General features: G+C 34.9%; 1 protein-coding gene across 9 annotated transcripts in view; it reads left to right on the forward strand.

The window, feature by feature from the left end:
• CACNA2D1 (calcium voltage-gated channel auxiliary subunit alpha2delta 1) overlaps positions 1-24,525 on the forward strand; it is a 509,235-nt gene that overhangs the window by 91,422 nt on the left and 393,288 nt on the right. For 7 of the 9 annotated variants that reach the window (XR_009208968.1, XR_009208970.1, XM_058425275.1 and 4 more), the window contains exons 2-3: positions 374-455; positions 14,953-15,069. Coding sequence is in view for 5 of the 9 variants with exons in the window: in XM_058425275.1 (XP_058281258.1) it covers positions 374-455; positions 14,953-15,069 (199 nt within the window). In the remaining 4 variants the exon portion in view is untranslated. Of the gene's footprint in view, positions 1-373; positions 456-4,033; positions 4,133-9,225; positions 9,242-14,952; positions 15,070-24,525 lie in introns of those variants that run through there. The other 2 variants (XM_058425282.1, XM_058425283.1) reach the window with 2 other exon arrangements.

Raw genomic sequence — 24,525 nt, forward strand, 5'->3', positions numbered from 1 at the left:
GTAATCTTACTATTATATTCGGAAGACTTGTAAGCTAAAAGATAAAGTTTGTAGTTTAGAATGTTTAATAGCTATTTAATGGAATTTTAATTCAAAATAAGCAAATTGTTTACTCTCGTTGGACAAGACATCAATGTCATTTTTCTCTTTTGATTTGGAGGCATTTCAGCATCCTGAAAGCCTGCACACTAAGGATTCAGTGCTTTTGCAATTTAAAGCTGGAGTGGAAGGGTGGACACAGTCGGTGCTAGGAGGGAGAGGAATAATTTAAGGGCATTTTAGTGAATTATCTGTAGCATGGATATAAAATATCAGCATGTGACTTTTATTTGCCAGAGATCTGATAGAACATAATCTTTTCTGATTTCTGCAGTATCAAATCATGGGTGGATAAGATGCAAGAAGACCTTGTCACACTGGCAAAAACAGCAAGTGGAGTCAATCAGCTTGTTGATGTGAGTAAAATCCACCAAAGAGATTTCTTAATCTTTTCATTAATTCAAATGCAGTTCTATCTTCTAGGAAACTGTGTCTCTATATTACAAATGGGATATGATTTCTTATGTGGATCTGGTGGTGAAATTCTGAGAGAAACCATTGGTACTCCTAGTTACTGTGAACAAGAAATGCCATCCTTAAAAATTAAGGAAACTTTCTCAGCACACTTTGCAGTTGATACGTAGGTCTCACTTAATTGAGTCTGTGTGTTATGTATACTCTCCGTAAATTTAAATAGGGAAGTCATGTACTTACTATTACAATGTTTCCATTCTTCAGAATATATTTAATAATCCCTCATACAGTGGTGACTTGAACTCCTGTGATGGATTCTTTTGAATATCCTCAGTGAAAACATATATTCATTCTTTGAGGGTAAAAATTATTTGAAAAGTGTTTACAGGCATGTCTAGAGATCAGAGATAGTCATTGAGATGAGTAATAACGGTTCTGGTGCAAGATAAGGAGACTCTATAAAAGATGATTTTTCTTGTGACTTATGAATTAGCTATGAGAGTCACTCTAAAATGATTTTTGAGTGACAGCAATATAAATATTTGTATGGCATCTTAACTACATTATTTTCCATGGGTAAGAGCATTTACATGTATAGGTTCTGTAAGATTTATTAAAAATTAAATGTCACTTTTTAAGGGCCCCACTACTTTCGTTTCAATGTAAATAATACATTTGAAAATATTCTGATTTTGTGTTGTTAGTGATGCAGTGAGGCCTTTTATTTTCCAAGAATGTGATGAGTCAATGAGATAAAGTGGTATAAAAGCAGCTTCATGTATAGTATGACTTTTTATCATGCAAATATATATGAGAAACTGGAATGTGTGGTTACTTTATGTATTAATGGAAATTCTTAAGGAAACCAAATACATACATACTTCAAAAAATTATACCAGAATCTCTTTATAAAACAACTGTAGAGTGTGTTGAACAAACCTTAGTGTCTGTGAGACAAGGAATACGTTTGGAAATGAAAGGTGTTCCCTGCGAATAACAATGATCAGATTTAATTCTAGTCAGTGTATTATGTTGAGCACGTAATAAGTCCCAGACACTGTGCAGGCTGCCAAGGATAAACAAAGAAACAGTATTCCTCTCCTCAGAGAACTGACACTCTGTTGATAAAAGAAATTCTCGATTACTGATAGTGCAAAGAAACTTGAAAGTTATCGTGTGCTGATGCTTGGGATCTGCAGTGATTCACTGTGGGAAACTATATTAGAATAAGAAAGTGTGTAGGTAGTAAGTGAGCCTCTATGGAAGTCATGGAGTTTATGGAAGTACCACCAAATCTTCTTTGTTAATTTTCATTTAGACACTATTTAAATTGAGAGCAAATATTTTATTTAATCGTAATGAGGAAAAAAAGAAAGTACAGGTTCTGGTGAGAAGTTCTATGACTGTCTTTATCGACAGATGGAGATTAAAAGTACGCTGCTCTTGGGAGCATCTCCCTTACTCTGTGAGTGCTTCCCCAGCCTTAAAAAACAACTTGCTTGGCTGGCCTCATTGTTCCTTTTGGTGTTAATATGTGAAACTTTTCTTTCTGAATCTGCTTTTTTGCAATGAATCATTAACCAAAAAGAAGGCTCACCTGGTTTCTATTATGCTTTATGAAGATAGATTACTAAGAAGAGTATAGATATTGATGAATTAATCAATGACTCTGTCTGAATTAACATAACAAAATAGAATGGAAAAGATGAAAGAAAATCTCTCTAATTTTCTGTTTATGGAATACATACCTCATTATGGTGACAGAAAAATTCCAAATTAATGAATAATGTGTTAGGTAACCGGGGTGGTGGGAGGAGTATTAGAGCATAATTCATTATTGGAAAAAGAATTTAAGTACTAGGGCACACAAAGAGTGTCATCTTACACAGACAATTGATTGCGTATTGCCTCATTCCTTTTGCTGAAGGATGTCAGAGTTTAGAGTGAGCTTTGAGCTGAGATTGGGGGTAGTGGATACGTGGTGAGGACCAGAAGTTGAATAAATACAGGAGCTTAGCAGGGCTCTAGTTTGAAATTTATTTTTGTAGAAATGAAGGTTCTTCAAATTACAAATTACATTCATTTTTATTGGATTCCCAGGGTACAATTAGCTTTTTACATGAAGGCCAAGAACCAACACAGGCACCACAGCCAAAGTAATATATTTTTGGTGATCATGCCACTACACTCCAGCCGGGGCTTCAGAGTGAGACCCTGTCTCAAAAATAAAATAAAATAAAATAGTAATATATTTTTGCAATTTTGTGAAAATTGCTTTATTGTATCCTAAAATAGTAGTCCATGGAAAGTTGCTAATACTATTGAATACATTCAGTGCTTCAACTTTACAAATGTGAGATTTTTCCCAGGTTACCTGCCTGTCTTCTGTTAAAGATCAAGAGTGAATAGGTTTGCTTAGGACTACTGTCCCTGATGCATTAGACTTTTAAGATGTCTCTTATTGGATTATTCCATTACTGAACCATTTGGAGAATACATATGTCCATCAGTTGTATATGCTCATCCACAAGGTGGGTAAAATAATTGAGAGAAGGTTACTCAACTCTTGTTCTAGGTTACACAACTCTTCAATTGGATGCAACTCTGAAATTTGAAACACCTTCTTGTATGCTTTAGAACATATGTTAATAGCATTTTTTTATCCTTATTTCTACCTTGAAAACATAAGCAAATCCCCACATAAACAAGGTGAGTATATCAGATTAAGCTAATGCTCTTTTTATAAAAGATATAAATTAGAAGAAGCTAAAGCTCTGCCACCGACAATGATCTACTCGTGAATATTTCCATTTGATTTTTTTTTTCAAAAAGAAAAGAGTGGAAGGAAATTTCAGCATGTAATATACATGCATAATTTAAAACCTCCCATTTCTGTTGATAGCACAGAAATGGTTTGTTTGTATTTCCATTGAAATAATTGCTAACAATGGTACAGAAAGTAAATTTTCACTTTTTTTCTTCATGGTCTTCTAACTGAAGAAAACCCATAATACTTTAAATGGAGTATTGTAGCATATCCCTCTGAAAAATCCCTAAGGCTATTATACCTTGGTTCTGCCAATGGCCACCTTTAGGATCTGGCCAAGTTGTTTAATCTCATAGAGTTGTTGGGATTAACGATACAATCCATATAAAATATTTATTGACATATAGTGAGAGCTCAGCAAATGTCATTCATTTGTCATATTACTCGGTGACATTGTATAAGTTGGGGTACAGGGTGGGCCAGTATGACAAAGATACAAGCTAAACATGTATTTTTCTGCCACATAGCAGTTGAGAGGTAAGCCATCTAGGGCTGGCAGGGTGACTCTGCCATCCTTAGCGTGTGGCTTCCGTGCCTGGGTGCAAAATGATTCTTCCAGTTGCTTTTCTTTCCCAGCTGTCATGTAAAGGGAAAGAGATTTGGAGAGAAGATATCCAGTCATTTAAGAGTAAGACATTTTGCTCACATTCCAGTGATTAGAACTTAGTAACATCTAACGCAGAAGATGTCGAAGAAGTGGAGGCTTTTTCTGAGCAGCCATGTGCCCCACTAAAATTCTGTCACAATGGAAGGGGACCGACCAATAGTGGAGGACAAGAGCAGTTTTCACTTGTATGTATTATTATCCGAATATATAAAAATGTATTAAAGCTATGTTAACAGAGATGGAAGCTGTATTTACACATTTAAAACATTATGGACAGAAAAATAGGAAAACAATCCCCAAATTTAGAAAAATATATATGTATTTTTAATAATCTGAATTATAGAATAATTTGAAATATATTTTATTATTTCTAAACACACACACACACACCTTTAGCTACTGCACTAGCAAATGGCAAGGCTGATCATCACATATTTATGAATAGATAAAACATTTTTAAAAATTAAATAGTCTTAATATTCCTGAAAACAATGTTTTAAAGTTAATGAAATGTTTACCATTGCCATTTGAAATGATGCATGTCACGTTGTTATGAAGCTTTCTTCTTAAAGGTAAACTGTCTGAATTTCTAAAATTTTAGGGTAGCATCTGCAAATATATTTAGAATAATGTGTGGATTAAATTTTTCCTGGAAGCTTATTTTTGAAGGTAGGCCCATTCTATAGTGGCATTGCCATAGAACTTCCTGGCTTTTGATTCATTGTTAATGATTTATTAAGTGAAAGTTTCAAAACCAATACCTTTACATTTCAGTATGCTACTCAAAGATGTAAATATGAAATGTGTATAAATATTGAGCATTCAACAATCTCAATTAAGGTAGTATTTACATAAGCGTTCTGAGTGAAGAATTTCTTTTCATTAGTAATTCAGACTAATACTTACTCTTTGACATTGTGGTCATGTCATCTCATGTAAATAGAATATTCTTTTTCTAGGTGGCGGAGAGTTTAATATATTTACAAAGGGAGATACTCAAAAACAGAGCACAATTAATCATTGGTGATCCTGACTAGGGAATCAGCAAGACGTGCAGGCAACAAGAAAAATTGGAAATCTTCAAGTCCGGGAGTGCTGAAAGAAGCCATATTAGAATATCAGATATTAGAATTCCCTTTACACAATTGTTTTGAGGGTAAAAGGCAATATAAAATTTTAAAAAAGTTATGTGCTTTCTTACTTTAAACAAATACAGCTATTTATTATTAATTCCATATGTTTTGCTTTTATTCAGAATTGCCTTACTTCCCTCAACAATTAAGTGCTGTAACTAAATCAGCACCATAATGATGTAGGCAATTTAAAATTATCTTATACTCCTGGATTTGCTCTTTTTGTCCTAAGTAGAAAGAAATCTATTTTGACTGCAGAATATAGCACTATGAAGAATGCAGAGAGTATGAATTCCCTTCACCGTCATCCTCCCCCCGCCTTCCTGCTGCACTGGAGATGTTTAAGTAAGAAGCTATTTTTGTTTAAACAGTGGTTAATTACATTCATTTTCAAAGACACAGAATAAACTCAGGGGATTTCTAATTTTAGGGTGACTTTCAATATTTTCTCAACAGATATTAAAATGTTTTTTTCTTTTACCTTACCATTCTCTTCCAGCCATTAATTAACATTTTCTGAAGTTATGCTAGTACTTGAGGGATATGTTATTATTGATTGTTTCTCTAAATGTATATTTAGTGTAATGGTTCTCAGCCAGGGACTGTTTTGTGCCCTGGCATACATTTGGCAATCTTTGGAAATACTTGTGATTATCATAACTCAGGGCATGGGTTGGTATGGAAATACTTTGATTATCATAACTGGGGGAATGGGGTGGTTGCTACCTGCATACTCTTGGCATAGAGGCCAATGGGGCTTTTTTTTTTTTTTTTTTCGAGACAGAGTCTTGCTCTGTCGCCCAGGCTGGAGTGCAGTGGCGCAGTCTCAGCTCACTGCAAGCTCCGCCTCCCAGGTTCACGCCATTCTCCTGCCTCAGCCTCTCCGAGTAGCTGGGACTACAGGCGCCCGCCACCACGCCCGGCTAATTTTTTGTATTTTTAGTAGAGACGGGGTTTCACTGTGGTCTCGATCTCCTGACCTCGTGATCCGCCCGCCTCGGCCTCCCAAAGTGCTGGGATTACAAGCGTGAGCCACCGCGCCTGGCCTAGGGCTTTTAAACATCCTACAATGCATGAGACATCCTTTCACAACAGAGAATTATCTGTAAAATGTCAGTTGTACTAAGGTTGAAAAAACTGCTCAAGAAGAACCGAAGAATCTCAGTGTATGAAATTCTTTAAAGGAATATAAATTTGTAAAATTGTATATCAGCATTGGTAGGTATCAGTTTTGCTTTAGAAAAGCCATTTGTTAATAAGATATGACAGTTATGGGCAAATTAAACCGCACTGCTTTTAAAAATTGTTTTATTGGCAGTGAAATATATTTAGGTCGTTTGGGGTTAGAGACATTAAACAGGCAGCTCACTCAGCCTATGGTTAATTATTTTTAAATTTAGTTTTAATGAATTTAGTATGATCTTTTTCACTTTTAATTGCATATGAATGTTCTGGCCAAAATATATATTCAAATTTATATCTAGCTTCAGATATGGAAAAAGAGAGGCTAGGTTAATAAATTATCTCTGGAATTAAACAACAACAATAACAAAGAAACAGAGTTCCTGTTATTTATGTATGTTAATGTTTTCCTTGTTTTGAATCCAAGTATTCTTAAACATGAACTTAAAATTTACTTTTTGTGTCAAATGCCTTTATCTTGAAAACTGAAAAATTCTTTAGTCTTTGTTATAGTTTAGTTTTTCTGTTCTAGGAACAACGTGCATTTCTGGTTAAATATAGTCACCGGTTCCTGTGTATAATATGGAGAAAATTAAGTGGCCTGTTTGCGATTGTCACTTGTTCTTTCTTCCGTCTTTAATATATTGCTCGGAAGCATCACCATCATGTTCTTGTTAATAGGAGCTAGGGCAAGTAGCGGTGTGTGCTGCAGAATGCTCACCAATTGTGACTTCATTCTTCCTAAATCTCCTTCTAAAGACGATGCTCCATTTGAAATGTTATAGTCCTAGCTAAGAAGCTATATCACAGCAAATAGAAAGAATAGAGTAACTAGAGAGACTCGTGAGTTTGGTATTAGAATGCCAGTTTGATAAGTTATCATTGGAAAAGTATGCACTATAAATTTGAGGATATGACCAAATTATGTATTTATATGTGTGTGTATAGGTATGTGGTATGTATATAATTGCATGTGTGTATATATATGTTTGGATTGTGTTTGTAGTAAACAAATTTATAATTCAGATTCTTCCTATGCGATAATTGCTGTGATAGCCACTAGAAGTCCTGAGCTAGGTAGTTTACTAGTCTAAAATAGGTTGGGTAGACTAGAGAATAAGATATAAACCAATATCCTTTTACCATCCTTCATAATTATGTCTCAATTTGCCTTTCACTGTTTATTTTCCCATAACTCCTTGTATTACACACATTCTGATCTCTTTCATCCCTTACTGAATCACGTTTCCTCCAAAATGTGGCTGTAGTTTCATTTATGTGACTGTTGCAGCCTATGTGATCTTAATTTCCTCTGAATTCTGACAGCACACATTTCTATATCTCTCCGTTGGAACAGCCATATTCTTCCTCACACTGATCATTACCTTATTTTGTGTATTTATTCTATTGTTGGAATTTAATTATTATATCGGTGTTGTATTTGTAGTCTATTATATAACTGCATAGCATCTTACTTGGCCATGATTTTTTTAGGTTTAAAATAAATATTGATTTTAAAATACAGGGAAGAAGTTGTTATAAATCATTATTCACATTCCCAGCCAAGCCTGACACAGAATCAGTATCCATTGACTAATTCTTGCAATTGGTATTGATTGTGCCAGGCACTGTGCTATGTATGCGCTGGTTATGTACCAGTGAACAAAACAGACAAAAATCTTTGTCTTCTTGAAATTTGCCTTCTGGTGAAAGGGAATAGAAAATACACAATAGACATCACACATATATAAGTTATATATGTGTGATGTTTGCATATGCTTAAAAGTAGCAAAATAGAAATATCAAGTCATAAAAAATTTCGAAGATAGTGTCCCAATTCAAAAAGCTAGGTTATAGGGAAAAGAAAAAAAAGGCCATAATTTACTTAGAGTGAAGATGCAGAGAATCAAAGCGATTTTTTTGTTTTTTTGTTTTTTTGAGACGGAGTCTCCTTCTGTTGCCCAGGCTGGAGCGCAGTGGCGCCATCTCGGCTCACTGCAAGCTCCGCCTCCCAGGTTCACGCCGTTCTCCTGCCTCAGACTCTCAAGTAGCTGGGACTACAGGCACCCGCCACCATGCCTGGCTAATTTTTTTTTGTATTTTTAGTTAGCCAGGATGGTCTACCTCGTGATCCACCTGCCTCGGCCTCCCAAAGTGCTAGGATTACAGGCGTGAGCCAACCGCGCTCAAATGTACTTTTTAAAAATGACATTAATACAGTGTCCTGCATCTTGTAAAATGATTACCTCTAGTTTCATAAATGCACACACTAAGTTGAATTAATATATTTTAGCAGTTGGTGTTTGCATTAGTTCTTTACCCAGCAGCCTTAAACACAATTGACAGTATGCTAAAGGGTAAGACATTTTAAAAGCTTGACTTTTATTTAGTAGATTACATCATTTATTATTTTAATCAAAGGGAAGGAAGAGGTTGAAGAGATCCGGGACTAATTAGAAATGGTTACATAGTTTTTATGGCAAAATTCATTTTGTTAAAACTCAGCTAATTTTCATATCAGAAAAGGAGGTTTTGTTTGTATTGTTTTTGTTGTTGTTAAAGTACCTTCTAACATCAATTCAGATCTACAGTCACTAGTAACTCTTTAGCTTAGGTGAAGGAATCTTCCCATTTCTCAACATTTCTATGTGATGACCAGCTTAGATGATGAGGAGACTTATGATAAATAAAGGAAGAAGAGACTTAGATATATAAAAATACTACATTAGTATTTGTTTAGTTAAGGGAACTTTGATCCTCGAAAGTGACCAAGAAAGTACATTATATGATTCTTTTGTGTTAATACACCTTTTAGAAAGAAGGCATTCTTAGTTGCTAGGGAACAAGTAGTTCAAAAGCCCAAGGAATGCTTAATAAGGGAAAAGAAAAAAAGTATAACCCACAGACAAACCATCCCACGTTGAAAAATTCAACTAAAATTAAGTGAAATTGATTTTGTGGGTATCTGAAGCAGCAGAGGTAACAATGAATCTCTTTTCTTGCCTTCATTAGTATTGAAGATATTGAGTTTACTCCTGTTATCCAATAGAGAGTGGAATTAGAATGATGGTGGGAAATATAATGTAACACTTTCTTTTAATCCCACTTCTCATTATTTTGAGGTAGGATGATATTTATTTATCCAGTTTGTCTAGTTTTACACAATGTATGTATGTATGTATGTTCATTTCGATATTTTTAGCTTTGCTGTCATCTTTCTTCTTAGAACCTCACACAATTGTGAAGGTAATAATTGGTATCCTTGAACTAATTTCATTATTTCCTGATGCCTAATGGAAATTCTATGTTGCTCACAATGGAGCTCATCTTTCATATTCATCAGAATTTAATGATAAATGAAATGAAAATGCAAACTTACAATAAATAAGTAATGTTAATCACAACTTCAGACATGGGGTTCTGTTAGAATTTTTCATTATTAGGAACAGTGAATCACTCAGGAAGTTTATCATTGACCTACTTATTTAAAAAAAATAGACTGGGTGCCATGGCTCACGCCTGTAATCCCAGCACTTTGGGAGGCTGAGGAAGGAGGATTGCTTGAGCCCGAGAGTTCAAGACCAGCCTGAACAACATAGTGAGATCCTATTAAAAAAAAAACCTAGCAAAATTAAGCAAACTCAGGAGGATCCTGGCTTTCAGCAAGAATTCAAGTTATTTAGAAAATAGTTTGGTCAGAGGAAGGGCAGTTCAGAGGCAAGGCAGCCTCAGAAGCTATTATTGTTGACTCTGCTTGGAGCTCTTCACAGCTAACTCGTTATGTTAGTCTTCTATTGCTATGGTGACAGATGACTAAAAACTTACTGGTTTAAAACAATGCAGATTTATTATCTTACAATTCTGGAGATGAGAAGTCCTTTCTGTTGCTCATTTCTCCTTCCCTTGGTCTTCAAAGCCAGCAGTGTTGGCCTGATTTCTTCTCATGCTGCCATTTCTCAGGTTTACTCTTCCTTAGTCACATCTTCCTCTTCCATTTTTAAGGACCTTTGTGATTCCATTGGCTAACTCTGACTGTCTAGGGTAATCTTTTAAGTCCAGCCGATTAGTAAATTTAATTCCATCTGCAAACTTAATTCCCTTTTGCTATGTAACAACATATTAACAGGTTCTGGGGATTAGGATATGGATGTTTGGGAAGCCATTATTCTGTCTATCATAACCACCACTTCTGCTGCTCAGTGTATCTGAATACTGTTTTCCTCCCACTAGTCTCTTCAGTTCCACTTCTACTTAAACCTTTGATCCATGCTATTTCATCCAACTGTCATCTTGTGGTGAGAGCATCTGATTGGCTCAGTGCGTTATCTTTATTTATACGGGTCTTTTATATCTGGCTTGTTACATGCCATTGACTCAGAAGTTAACTTCTTGCAGGTCTAATATAAGTCCTGATACAATTGGTTAGAAGTCAAAGACAAGGCCATACATTAGAATATTTCTAGCCATGTGTAAGGGAGCTCCTATTTCATCAGGGACTGTCAAAGGGAAAATGTCCCTCAGAAAGATGGCTGTGGATATGGCAGAAATCTTGATTGCTTGTCCAAGACAATTTCCATGGAAGGAAAGTACAGGTGCAAGTATTGGGAGATGGGGTTGTCAAAATTTACATACCTAAGATTTAATATGCAGAAATTTGACTGTTTCTCTTTAGGGAACTTAACTTGCTTATGAGTTGCCATTCTCTTTCCTAGGAGAGTGAAAAATTAATCTCATCACTTGAAGGTTAGCCTCTTTCAGATCAAAATAGCCTTTTGTGGTCAACTAAGGATTTAGTAAGTTCTAACTTTTTCGATATTCTCTAATCTTCTTTACTTTATTTCTCCATGCCTGGGCGCAGGGAGAAACTTATATGACAAGATATCTGGTGTATTTGCTTGCTTTTGTTCTCTTGATATAGATAGTGAACTTGACTGCTACTTAGAACTTGGCCAATCTTCTCAACCTGCTTAGGGCCCCTCAGCTGTAGGTGGTTCTTTACCATTTTCCTTCAGCTAGGTGTCTGCTTCCCACTTTCCATCTCTCAGCCTCTGCATTCGAATTTCTTTGATCCTGCATGGAGCCTGTCTCCTAGCAGACATACTGACCCTTGTTCCTTTCTTGCTCATTTCAAAGGGCTTTCTTAAATTTCCATGTCCTGCTGAAGCCAAGGAAGATTTAGGGCACAGATGGCGTTGAAGATTCACTTTGCCTAAATATGCCACATTACCATTCACCTTCGGCTGCTCTAGACATTGGTTTGCTCTTTTATGATGAAGTGTGATTCAGACTCTCTCCAGATATTCTAAAGCCTGAATCCCATTGTTCTCACTAATACAATGGTTAATTAAATGTATATTATAGATTTCTTAAAGTGAATAAATAATATAATGTATGTGAAACACCCAAAAGTGATATAGAGTAGCTGCCTAAATTGATTGCTAATAATGATCTAGCTGGGTGCAGTGGCATGCACCTGTAGTTCCAACTACTTGGAAGGCTGACATGGGAGGATCACCTGAGGCCAGGAGTGTCAGGATTGCCTCTGTGAATAACCATTGCACCCCAGCCTGGGCAATATAGTGAGACCTGTGTCTAAAAAACTTTTTTTTTTTAAATAAAAAATTAAAAAAATTTTTAGGTCATCTAAAAGCTTGGAAGCATATTTGGTTTTGAGTAAATATTTCTGGGGATCTGTATTATGATTTCCAAGAGGTTTCTTTAGGAATTTTGTTAAGCAATTATATCACTGAGTAATATTATTTTTTAGATATTACATTTGAAGTTATTTTAAAATGTATAATTGTGATGATTATCTTGGAACTGTGGACTTAATTAGAGCAAAGTGACTTAGAACATATATTATGTTAACATAGCTGATTAGCATAATTAACATATGTTATGTTAATTAGAACAAAGATACTTAGAACATAGATTAAGGTTTTTCTGGCTGTCTCACAAACCATAATCTATGTTGTCATCACAGAGAAACTTGGTCTTTGAATATTACAATGAAAGTACATTAAAGCCAGCTGGTTAAGATTGTAGGAAAGAAAGAATGTACAGGTGACAAGTATTCTTTTTGTTAAGACTTATGTCAGGGTGGCAGCAGGAGAACTTCAACTGTAGGGAAACTAAAGCATATGAGTGTATCAGGAGGAAAAGCATCCTGTTTTGAAGTCTGTCTATATGCTACATTCTTTCTAGCAGAGAAAAAACGAAGGCCAGTATTGCACAGCATGTGAAGAGTTGACACGATTGAAATGTAACTCTGTCTGGTGCCAAAAACTCGTATTATTTCCACCATGCTGTTTTTCCTTCGAGAAAGAAATTGGATAAAATGGCAAAGCAGATAATTATTTACAAAACAGTAAACTGAAGAAGAGGAAAAGATACCTCAAGATGTGTTTGAAATATTAATATATGAAATATTGTAGAAATATGTCTTAGTGATGGAAAGAGTTAGAAATATACACGTATTATGAAAATATATTGCGTGATCATAAAAATCCATATGAAACCTTCTATTCTGAAAATTATTTACTAAACATATATCAGGAGAGCTTTGCAATAGCTGTCATGACAACAAAGATGATTCTAGTCTTTGGAACCAGAAGCAAGAGCTAGTTTTTTTTGGCGAACAGTTATATAATTTTAATTTATTTTTATTACCAAAGAAAGCAATTCGATTGTGGTTTTATATATAAAATAATACAGCCAGATATTTACACTCGGGGTTCTAGACTTAAACTTCTTGACTTATTTCACATTTATTTATGAGTTACATCTTGTTTTTGTTAAGTATTTAAAAATTATCCTAAAAGGAAAATTTGAGAGAATATAAATTTATATATTTGAGAAGATACTTATATACTTGAAATAGTTTCTGCTCTGCTGATTTATAATCTATTTATTCCTTAAAGCATCAAGTAATTAATATGTCCAGCACATGCATGTAGAGACTTAATAAATGATATTACCTGTAGTATAGATTGCACATCTGAACTAATCTCCACCAACTATGAAGCATATTGTATTCCCTATACCACAGGAAGGAGGTTAGACTGCATAGAGAAATGAACAAGGTATTAATGGTACAATGCAAACTACATTTCACACCAATTAGCTCTATTGGTTTTACTGCAAAGAACTATGTATCCTGGATCAATTAAAGTGATGTTGAGGTTTATCTGTTTGTACTCAAATCAATTAATCAATGTTCCTAAATCTTATCTTAGTCTGAAATGAAAGAGAAAGCTTTGCATTGGATGAAGTTGTTCATGGATGATATGGGTCTTTAAAAAACAGAATTCAATAATCTGCCTCTTAGCAGAAAGCATAAGCAATCCAGTAAAATTCAGGACTCCTGGATGAATCCAAATATGGAGATTTTATCACTAAATTAACGTGCCTTGAGTACTTTGAGTGAAAACCTACAAGTTCAAAGTTCACATGAGTATGGAAAAACTTCATAGTGTGAATAAGTCACTTTTAGGAGTAAAAATTGATTTAAATCTTTACAAAATATTAATTTTAATTTCAAATAAATTTTAATTTCAAATAAAAAATTGTAAGTCCATGTAAAACTAATATGCTCTGTGGTCAATAAATGTTAGTATGTATCTGTGTCCATTGGAAGCCAGTATTCACCAATGTTATCAGTGCGCAGCTGGGATCATACTGTAGAACCTGTTGGTAGTAAAGCAGAATGCTGGAGTTGTGCCAGAAAAAAGCAGGGTTGAACTGATTCCTGTATGTGCCTGGATTCACTTCTCATAAGACAGTAAAAACCTGCCAGGTCCTGGCTTTCAAAGATGGTTTAGTCATGCATGTGCACCCCATCTGTTGGATGCAGGAGGGATTTCCTTCTCATCTCAGCCCTCCAGCCACAAACACTGTGACTGCTTCCCCTCCAACCCCCCTTTCTTTAATTCTTCTTCTCCTGCTGAGAGTGTACAGGCTGTGTAAGACAGGTGCAGCTTATGCCACTCTGGGGAAATCCTTCCATAGACACTAAGGTGAGCCAGAAAGGTAGTCAAATTTTTCTTTTGGCACCTAGCTTAAATTCAGTATACTTTAATTCAGTGATTAAAAACTAACAGCAACATTTACTTTGATAATAAAAAATAAATACACCATTACAGTTCTAACCAAAACCTTAATGACCTTCATCTCTTCTATATGTGAACTGTCTCTAAAGCTCCTCTTGTTATCTAGATGAATATTAGCAGGGGCTTTATATGTATTCTCTCTCTCTCCATTCTGTAGCACATAACCCTTTCTCCTACCTTTGTTTTCCACATTCCTCCAGGTTTGACCTCCCATGCTCCACTTTGCCTTCTGTTGTCTAGGATGGCTACCCTTTCTCTTACGATGCTGATGACAGATAATACCCAGTTTCGAGACTGGAGAGTGCAGCATCAAGCCTCAAAATTGCATGTACAAACCATTGTGGTACAAGATGTTTTACAACCTGTTAACATAACCTATATTTTGGCAAGCTGGTGATCCTAGAGCAAATTTATATTTACATATTTTTTCCTGAAACACTCCAACTCCAAAAAGATCAAGATAAAGAAAGAACAGCGTGGTGTTTCTAATCAGTTGTTTATAGTTTTAAATACATTCTAATGGGAACTTGTAAGCCAAATAAGTAACTATTGTTCTTATTAGTTTTTTTTTCTTTCACACAGATTTATGAGAAATATCAAGATTTGTATACTGTAGAACCAAATAATGCACGCCAGCTGGTAGAAATTGCAGCCAGGGATATTGAGAAACTTCTAAGCAACAGATCTAAAGCCCTGGTGGTGAGTTTAAATAGATCTGCTCATTTTATTATTTTCCTTACTTATCTATTATTTAATTTTCATGCTCTATTGAGGGGTTTTGTTTGGTATGCCTTCTTCTTAGTAACTGTGTTCATCTGATATGTTCATAAAAATGAGATATCATGGTTTAAATGCAAACCCCAAAATATTTCTAATTATGTTTATTTTATATTACTATTATATTTTAATAATGTATGTTTAATTGATTATATGTATATGTATCCATATGTACATCATGATACATAATAATAAATTGAACGTGTTTAAATCCAGATGTACATCATGATACATAATAATAATTGAACATGTTTACACAACATAAAACCCGGAATATTATCATCCTCTTTAGTTGTATAGTCTCTTATTCCATCACCCTTCCTCTCTGCTAGAGGTGGCCAAAATGCTAGATATTCAAGTTACCATTTTTTTCTTTTTAAAAATAGTTTTCCCCCACAAAAATGCTTTGCTAAACAAGTTATTCTTTAGTTTGCTTACTTTTTAGCATTATGAAATTCATATTGCACTGTATGTAATCTTCAGCTACTTGGTTTCTCCATCAACATTATGTTTGTATGATTTATATGTATGTTTGCACTTAGATTTAGTTCATTTTATTCAGTTAAATATTATTTTATGAGGATGTATCTCAATTTCTTCATTTAGTCTCTGTAAGTGGGTAAATTATTATTTGGATTATTCCAGATGGATACTATTATGAATAGTGCTGCTGAATTTTCTTGAACAAGTCTCCTAGTACTTATGTGCAAGAATATCTGTAGGGTCAATACAGGAGAGTAGAATTGCTAGATTGTAGGGTATTCGCAGAGTCAGCTTTATAAAATATGACAATTGTTTTCCAAAATAATCATATCATTTCAGACCTTCACTAGTTATATATGAGCCCACATTGATACATATTCTGGCCGACATGTGGAAGTGTTACATTCTTAATTATAGGCAATCAAATGGATGTAAATGGTACCTCTGCTTGTCACTAATGAGGGAGACATCTTGCTGTATATTCATTTACCTTTCTTGTTTCCTCTTCAGTGAAATTTTTTTGTACATTTAAAAAATTGATTTGTAGGTTATGTATTGCTGATACTAATTCATTTTAGTTATATATGATGCAAACATCTTAATTTTAATGCAAAGTCAACTTTTCTTTTAATTATTAGTATTGTAGAGTGTTTTCTTTAAGAAATCCTTGCCTACCCTGAGGTTATACACACAATTTAATATATTTCATTCTACATGATTCTAAGCTTTGTCTTTTGCATTTGTGTGTTTAGTCCACGTGCAAGTTATATGAGTATATAATTTTAGTCTGCATTTCAAATTATTTTTTCCAAGGAATTTTTCTAGGGCATTTATAGAATAGTTTGCCTTCCCCTAGTGAACTCCAGTTGTCCAGCTCAATATCTAGTAGGCTGCTGTGGTTTGGCTGTGTCCCCACCCGAATCTCATCTTGAATTGTAGCTCCCATAATTCCCATGTGTTGTGGGAGGGATGTGGTGGGAGGTAATTGAATCATGGGGGCAGGTCTTTCCCGTGCTGTTCCCGTGATAGTAAGTCTCATGAGATCTGATGGTTTTATAAAGAGGAATTCCCTTACACATGTTCTCTTGCCTGTCGCCACGTAAAATGTGACTTTGCTCCTCCTTTGCCTTCCGCCATGATTGTGAGGCCTTCCCAGCCATGTGGAAGTGTGAGTCAATTAAACCTCTTTCCTTTTTAAATTACCCAGTCTGGTTTATGTCTTCATTAGCCGTGTAAGAACAGACTAAATGCATAGGCTAAGTCCCTCAGTATATTCTTCTTCAGAATAATCTTGAGTATTCTTAAACTTTTACCTTTTATCTAAATTTTAGATTCGGCATATAATTATCCAGGAAAATGTCTACTGGGATTTTGATTTGTATTATATTGACTCAGACCAAATTGAGAAGAATTGATATCTTTATTATATTTTGTCTTTCTATTTATAAATAGTAGCTCTTATTTAGCAGTATTTTATACCATTTGATAAACTTTAAAAATTTTTTTAATAAACTTCTTATACATCTTTTGTTAGATATAATGCTGGAGCTTCAGTTTAGCTCCTCCTATTCTTTGTTTGTTTGTTTTTGAGACAGCGTCTCACTTCATTGCCTAGCCTGGAGTGCAGTGGCACAATCACTGCTTACTGCAGCCTCGGCCTGCTGGGCTCAAGCATCCCTCCCACCTCAGCATTCCAAGTAGCTGGGACTACAGGCATGTACCACCACACCTGGCTATTTTTTAATTTTTTGTAGAGATGAGGTCTCCCTATGTTGCCCAGGCAAGCCTTTAACTACTGGGCTCAAGTGATCCTACTGCCTTGGCCTCCCAGACTGCTGGGATTACAGGCATGAGCAACTGCACCCCGCCTGGTTCCTCTTATTGTGTAGATTTCAGTACATTTATGGATATTTATCTCAATACAACTCTGAATTTCCTGTTTGCTTAATACTCATAGTTCAGATTTTTTTGTTTACTATGTTTTATAAATATCTTGACCCTCGAAAATTTTCTGTTCTTTCTTTCTTTATATTTCTTTATATATTTCTGTGCTTTCTTTCTTTCTTTATATTATGCTTCTTCAAATATCCAAGATATTGTTGTAGTGTAGCAGGTATGTTGGTTGGAATTTTTGTTATGCCGTGTTGCTAGGGGTTGAAACGTAATTAAAAATAATAATTGAGGTCAGATGCAGTGGCTCATGCCAGTAATCTCAGCACTTTGGGAGGCCAAGGTGGGAGCTGAGGTCAAGAGTTCAAGACCAGCCTGGCCATCATGGTGAAACCCCATCTCTACTAAAAATACAAAAATTAGCTGGGTGTGGTGGCAGGTGCCTGTAATCCCAGCTACTCCAGAGGCTGAGGCAGGGAGAATTGCTTGAACTGGGGAGGCAGAGGTTGCAGTGAGCCGAGACCATGCCACTGCACTCCAGCCTGAGGGAAAGAGCAAGACTCCGTCTCAAAAAAATAAAAATAAGTAAATAAATAAATAAAAATAATAATTGAGTAATTCATAGGAAGATAAACTTTCATTATTGGAAAATTCAAAGCATTATTATCTTCAATTTTGGAGCGAGAATACCCTTTATTTATGTAAATGTTTGTTATAAAAACTTATCTAATAAAAACAAGGTGCTATCTACTGAAGTGATTAATATTCAGGTGACAGTGGAAAATGATTCGATTTATATTGATTTTATCAATCTACATTTTTCCTCTGGATGTAGGAAGCAGGTAATTTGGACATCATAGTCCCTTAAAAAAGGTTGTGGAATGAAATAGTGTGTGTCTTGCCTTAATTGGATTAAAATAGAATCCTATTGAGACTTTCTTTCTTATTTCTCATTTGGAATGGAAGCTCAAGACACCTGGTGCATTATTTGAGTCTTGTGAGGGATCAGTGGAATATCTTTTTTTAAAATTATTATTATTATTATTATTTTTTTTTTTATTATACTTTAGGTTTTAGGGTACATGTGCACAATGTGCAGGTTTGTTACATATGTATCCATGTGCCACGTTGATTTCCTGCACCCATTAACTTGTCATTTAGCATTAGGTATATCTCCTAATGCTGTCCCTCCCCACTCCCCCAACCCCACAGCACATGATGACAGAATACTGAAGACACAATGGCTAATTAAGTGTAGAATAGTTCAATTTTATTTCAGGGAGACAGATTCATGTTTGTTTTCAAACTAAATTCTTTGCTTAACTTCCTTGATTCCACAAAAATATAAAACATTATTTCAAAGAGAAATATTTTGAGGCTAATGAAAAAACATATGCTACATTGTATTGTAAATGAATGCAAGATGGCATTGTTAATTTGCTTCTATTTTAGTTGTAGGCTTATACTCAGGGAGACATCTGGATTAAAGGAGCTTTATTTCTTCTGGGTGGGACACTAATGTAATTTTATAGGTAAATATAGTGGAAAACATCATGAATATACAAATCTAAGGTAGATGATAAAATTTAATACCAGTTAGGCTTTATTGAGTGGTTACTAAGTAGCATCATCTAATTATTTCCCATAATAATACTATGGTAGAGACACCATTATTAGTCTCATTTTTCAGTGAAGAAACTGGGACTTTGAGAGTTCCTGAAACTTGCCCAAGGAAATATATCTAATAAGTAATGTTTGCCAGTGCTTCTTAAACTTTAATATGCATGCAGATCACCCGTGGCTCTTGTTAAAATGCAAATTTTTATTCAGTAGATCGGGACACAGATAGTACATTTCTTATAAGCCACCAAGCATAAGGTAATGCTTATGCTCCTGGTACAAAGACTGTACTTTGAGCAGCAAGAATGTGAAATTTGAATGTGAATTTGAATGTGAAATTCAAATTCATGTGTGTCTGGCTTCAAGATCTTCCTACTTATTACACAAATACATCCTTTGACCTAAAGAAGTGTATAATCATAACAATGAAGAAATGAGGCTAAGTAGTATTTTGTAAACTTCCATTCATCCATGCTGAATAAGCATTCGATGATCTAGATAATAGAATATTCTGGAAGGCTATTAATTTTTCAGTGAATCCTGTATCGATTAACCATTTTCAAAAGAGTGATTTAGTGAAAGAAAATATATGGTATCTAAACAATTTTCATTTTTATTTGAGTTTGAAAAATTTTAAAACCTTTATTATTCTTCAGTAAACAGAAGATATCTTTGAAAATATAAATGTAAACATTGTGAGAGAAAAATAAATGTAACTGGTTGTTTTCTTATATGCCTACTGAAGAAATTGCTTAACAGTCTTTGATAATTCAGGTTTTTGAAAAAAGGAAGTTAAAAACTGGAGGGTTTTTTGGTGAAATATTGCTTTTTAGTACCTGCAATAATTGTTATTGTGCATACATGAACACAGATTTTATGTATTTGAAGATTAAATTGTTAATCCTATCTTTTATAATCTTTTTGATTAAAAAGTCAATTTAACTTATTGCCTTATATGCTAGCTTGTTTTTGTTTATATGTTTGACTCTAAACTACTTATTGCAACTTTATTTTACACTCGTTTACGCTTTTGTCTTTTGATCAGCTCCATCTACCAGCCTTAGGAAGAGCTGAAAGATAAAATGATATCAAAACATTTTAGTTGCTATCTCTTTGATGGCAATTTTGCTTTTTTTTGTGGGGGGTGGGGGCTTGTTACTATATAAAATCATGTTATGATTCTGATGACTCATATGTATTAGGCCCTTATAGAAACTCTGTGAAGTAGATACATTAAACATTTATACATTCTTATTTTATAAATGAGGAAATTCAGAAGACCAATGTTCTTATCCAAGACTGTGTAGATAGCATGAGGTAGTGGTAGAATTCAACTTTATGACTTCTGTCTAAAATCCAGTTTTTTTCCCCTCGAAACCACATTCATAATTTCAACCATTTTATTTCCAAGATGTGTCTGCTAAATGACTTTTTTTCTGACATTTGCTACGTCTATATCTCAGGAACTGGCTCCCTGCAATGATTATATGACTAATATCATTGGATTATTCTTAAGCAATCTCAAATCAAACAATGTTTTGAAGCAAAAAAGATATAATCATTTAACATTATTATGAACATACATTTCAGCTTGAACTAGGCTGAAATATCTGCAAATGTTAATGAACAATTTACAGGAGAAAGCTTTTCAACAAAGCGATCCAACCTCCAGTGCGGCCTTCTGAGAGATAGAGGTAAATGAAATCAGTGGTCTGATTGTTCACCAACCAGCCCAGCCAAGGGGATCTGCTCAGTAAATGAAGGTCTCTAGGCATTTTGCTCAAAGAAAATAGGATCAAGGTTATAATAAATAAATTTTTCTGGTGACACTTTCCAATTATGGCATATTCTGTCTCCCTCTGGTTGTCCTGGTAACTTTAATTAAAGCTGCTCCAATCTATTTTGAAGCTTTAAATACTGTAATATACTCCAACTCTTAATTCAACCCTGATATTGAGCTTATGATTAGATAACAAAAAAGGAACATGACAAATGTTTTCAAGTGATTTTTAAAGTGGATTTTGCTTTTGTTTTCCTGGAAGTACTAGATTATTGTTATTTAACCAAATAGTTTTTTTGTTTGTTTGTTTTTCTTTAACTCTTAGGCCAGTCATTCTATATCATTTCTATTTGTCAGCAGTGCCAGTAACATTTTATAAAAAGGCAGCTTTCTGGTCATTATCTCTAGGGATTTTAACTAAAAAATATGGAAAGAAACTCAAGAAAAATTAGATCCAAAGAAGTGAGAAGGGGATCCAGGAAGGAATTCTGAAATTCTTTAGAGACTCAAAGAAGAATACAAAATTCATTGTGTTTGGCTATTAGGGGTTATTGGTTTACTTTTGTGAGAATAGATTCAATAGAATATACTGGAACAGAATAAAGACTGTAGTGTTAAGGAGTGATTGGAAAGTGAGACATTGGCAAGAAATTTGTCTGGATTTTCATGAAGTTTGGTAGGACAGTGAAGGAAAATGTGGAGTACCACTAAAGAATGTATTTCTTTCTTGTCTGTTTTTGAGACTAGAGGACATATAAGCATGCTTATAGCTAGAAAAGCAGAAATATATGAAATTTGAAAATAAGAAAAAATAGTCTGAACGTTGAAGGATGATTCCAGAAAAAGCAGACAGAGAGAGAGAAAATCGAGGTCATGCAATTTTCTTTGAAAAGACAGTGGAATCTTTCACTTGGGACAGAAGGAATATTATTAGATATAAATAAAGACAGTTTTGCAGGTAGAGAAAATTTAAAAGTCACAATGGATGACCACTTTTCTCTTGGCCAAGTAGAAGGAGATATTATATGTAAAGATTGAAGGGGCTGTGAGAGTCTTGGGGACTTGTTGAAGATTTGGGAGAGCAAAGTAAGAAAAGGTGAAAGGAGTCTATTATGGGTAAGTAAAATGACTGAGGAATAAAATCTGGGGCCTTCCTAACACTGAGAAGAATCAGAAAATATAAAACACCCTCATGTTCTAAAAATGAGGTCTAAGCTACATATGAATTTCAAAGAGCTTTCTGAAAACTCTGTGTGTTTACGTGGATGTGCATATTTTGACCATTAATCCAGAATCTATCTGGAGGGTATAAATTATCCAGGTTAAAGAGAACAGGAGAAAAATCCCTTTGAAAGAGGTATAAAATATTGTGCCATTTGCTTTCTCCCAGGAGAAAAGTATGCTTACCCTTCTCTGTAATCTTAGTGTAAATGTCTTTGAGAAGATTTCTTAGAGGGCTAATTCCCTTTGAGTCTGAGTGGTGAAGGGATTAGGTAATCCACTAATTGTTTTGCAAAATTGAGATTACTTTTATTTATTTGGATTTGATACATGCCTGTGGATGTTACAAGGGAAGTGCTGAGGCTTGACATGTTTACCCAGTGACAAGGCAATGAGACACGGCATCAAAGGGCACAAACTTACATACAAAACCAGGCAGTGAGGTGGAGCTGGTCTCAGATAGGACCCAACGGGGCTTCCTGACAGGAACAAAACTAGTTTAGCAGAAAGAGGGTAGAAATATACTGTCAAATGGGAGCTGAGGGGCTGGGCTTTAAATGACCCTTAGAAGCATGACATTGCAATTGAATGTCCTGGGTACCTCCAAACAACTAGGAAAGTATTTCAACAAGGGAACAAGTCAGTGTTGAACATCCATCAGCCCCAGAGAGTAACAGCACGTAATTATAGTCAAGAAAAGCCATCCATTGCCAACTTTCTCATAGTGCCATTGCTGAAATCACCGTGTTTGAGCTGCTAAGAAGTATCAAGATTAAATCAGGAGGAAAAACTCAGAGTGGACGTAGACCTCTACCACATTCTCCATCTGAAGTTTCTTGGTCTGAAGCAGTACTAACCTGGTAATGGGATTTTAAATGAATTTTACATTAAGCTTAGACATTTGATTTTTATTCCAGACTAGATATTTTAATTGATTAACTGAGACTACTTTTAGCGATAACATTTTTATATACAATGGTGAATGGAAAAATTAGGGAACCTGAAAGGCATAATGTTGTGTTCAAATATGATTAATAGACAAACCAACAAAAGGGTGATTTAAACAAAGTGTGGATTTATTTTCTCTCCTGTAATAAGATATACGTAGGTAGGTAACTCAAGAGATTTGCAGAAATCCCACTCTGTTACTCCTCTGTCTATCTCACTGGGCAACCTTTGGCTGCAAGGGGGATAAGAAATGTAGTTTTAGCTAGGCCATTGCTTCTCTGAACAAAATTGGGCGAACTCTCAATTACAATGTATATCCCACCAGTTGATGTCTATGTTAAGACTTTTTCAGGATTTAATGTGAGTTTTATGGAAGATGGTCTAGAGAAAATTCATTTTAAAGAAGCAGAGGAGAGGAAAGGAAACATTGTTTTCTGATGGCATTTTTTATATAGAGCCCGACCTTTCAATGTAACAGTTATATTCATAATCAAATCAGCTTTCTCTAACATGGCTTGGCGTAATACGAAGAGTAGAAAACTGCAATTACTTTTCCACCAACTTAATAGAATGAAAAGACTGTTGAATCCATCTAGGATTGAGGATCGGCAAAGCAAACTTTGTAAACATCAAGGATATTTGAGAGTAGTCAACAGTAGTAGTTGAAGTATTTGAAACCAGGAATCATGTTAGATAGGATCTGATAATGGTCAAGAAATAAGAGTTCAAGTGAGTAGACATTTTTATGTGGATAAAGTGTAAGTTTATAAGGAACAGTGGAGAAACAAGAAGTTGTGGTAAAGGACAGAAATTTAAGAAGTTAAGTGTTCTGGGTAAAAACAAGGTAGAGGCATGAGTCAATGAGCTGGTTACTTAGATGGAGAAGAGTGAAAGTTTTTGGAGTTTTACTAGTAAGGGGCAAATTAATCACTAGCATTTATTCACTGTCTGCTATGGTCCAGACACTTTGCTAGGCACTTTCCGTATATTTCTAACACTATTTCTGTTCTGCAAAGTACATATAGTTGTTTTCACTAGACACATGGGAGAATGAAAGCCTGGAGAAGTTCAATAATTTGCCCAAGCTTACACAGCTAGCAAAGAATTCAAACCCAGTTGTGTATACAGTAAGTTCTCACTTAACATCATTGCTGGGTTTTTGGAAACTGCACCTTTAAATGACACGCTATATAACAAACCCAATTTTCCCACTGACTGATTGATAGAAGCAAATGTGAAGTGTCTATGGCATATTCCTGGTCACAAAAATATCACTAAACTTTTACATAAACACCAAAAACTTCTGTTATTAAACACTGAAATAAATGTGAGCTATACATACATTTAAGAAAGATTAATATGAACAGGTAAGATAATTATTTACCTAATTATCCCAGTTCAGAGTGTTGGGTGGCCGGACCCTCTCCCAGAAGCTC

This window comes from Hylobates moloch, unplaced genomic scaffold (assembly GCF_009828535.3).
Source record: "Hylobates moloch isolate HMO894 unplaced genomic scaffold, HMol_V3 SCAFFOLD_1, whole genome shotgun sequence".
NCBI classification, from domain to species: Eukaryota; Metazoa; Chordata; class Mammalia; order Primates; family Hylobatidae; genus Hylobates; species Hylobates moloch.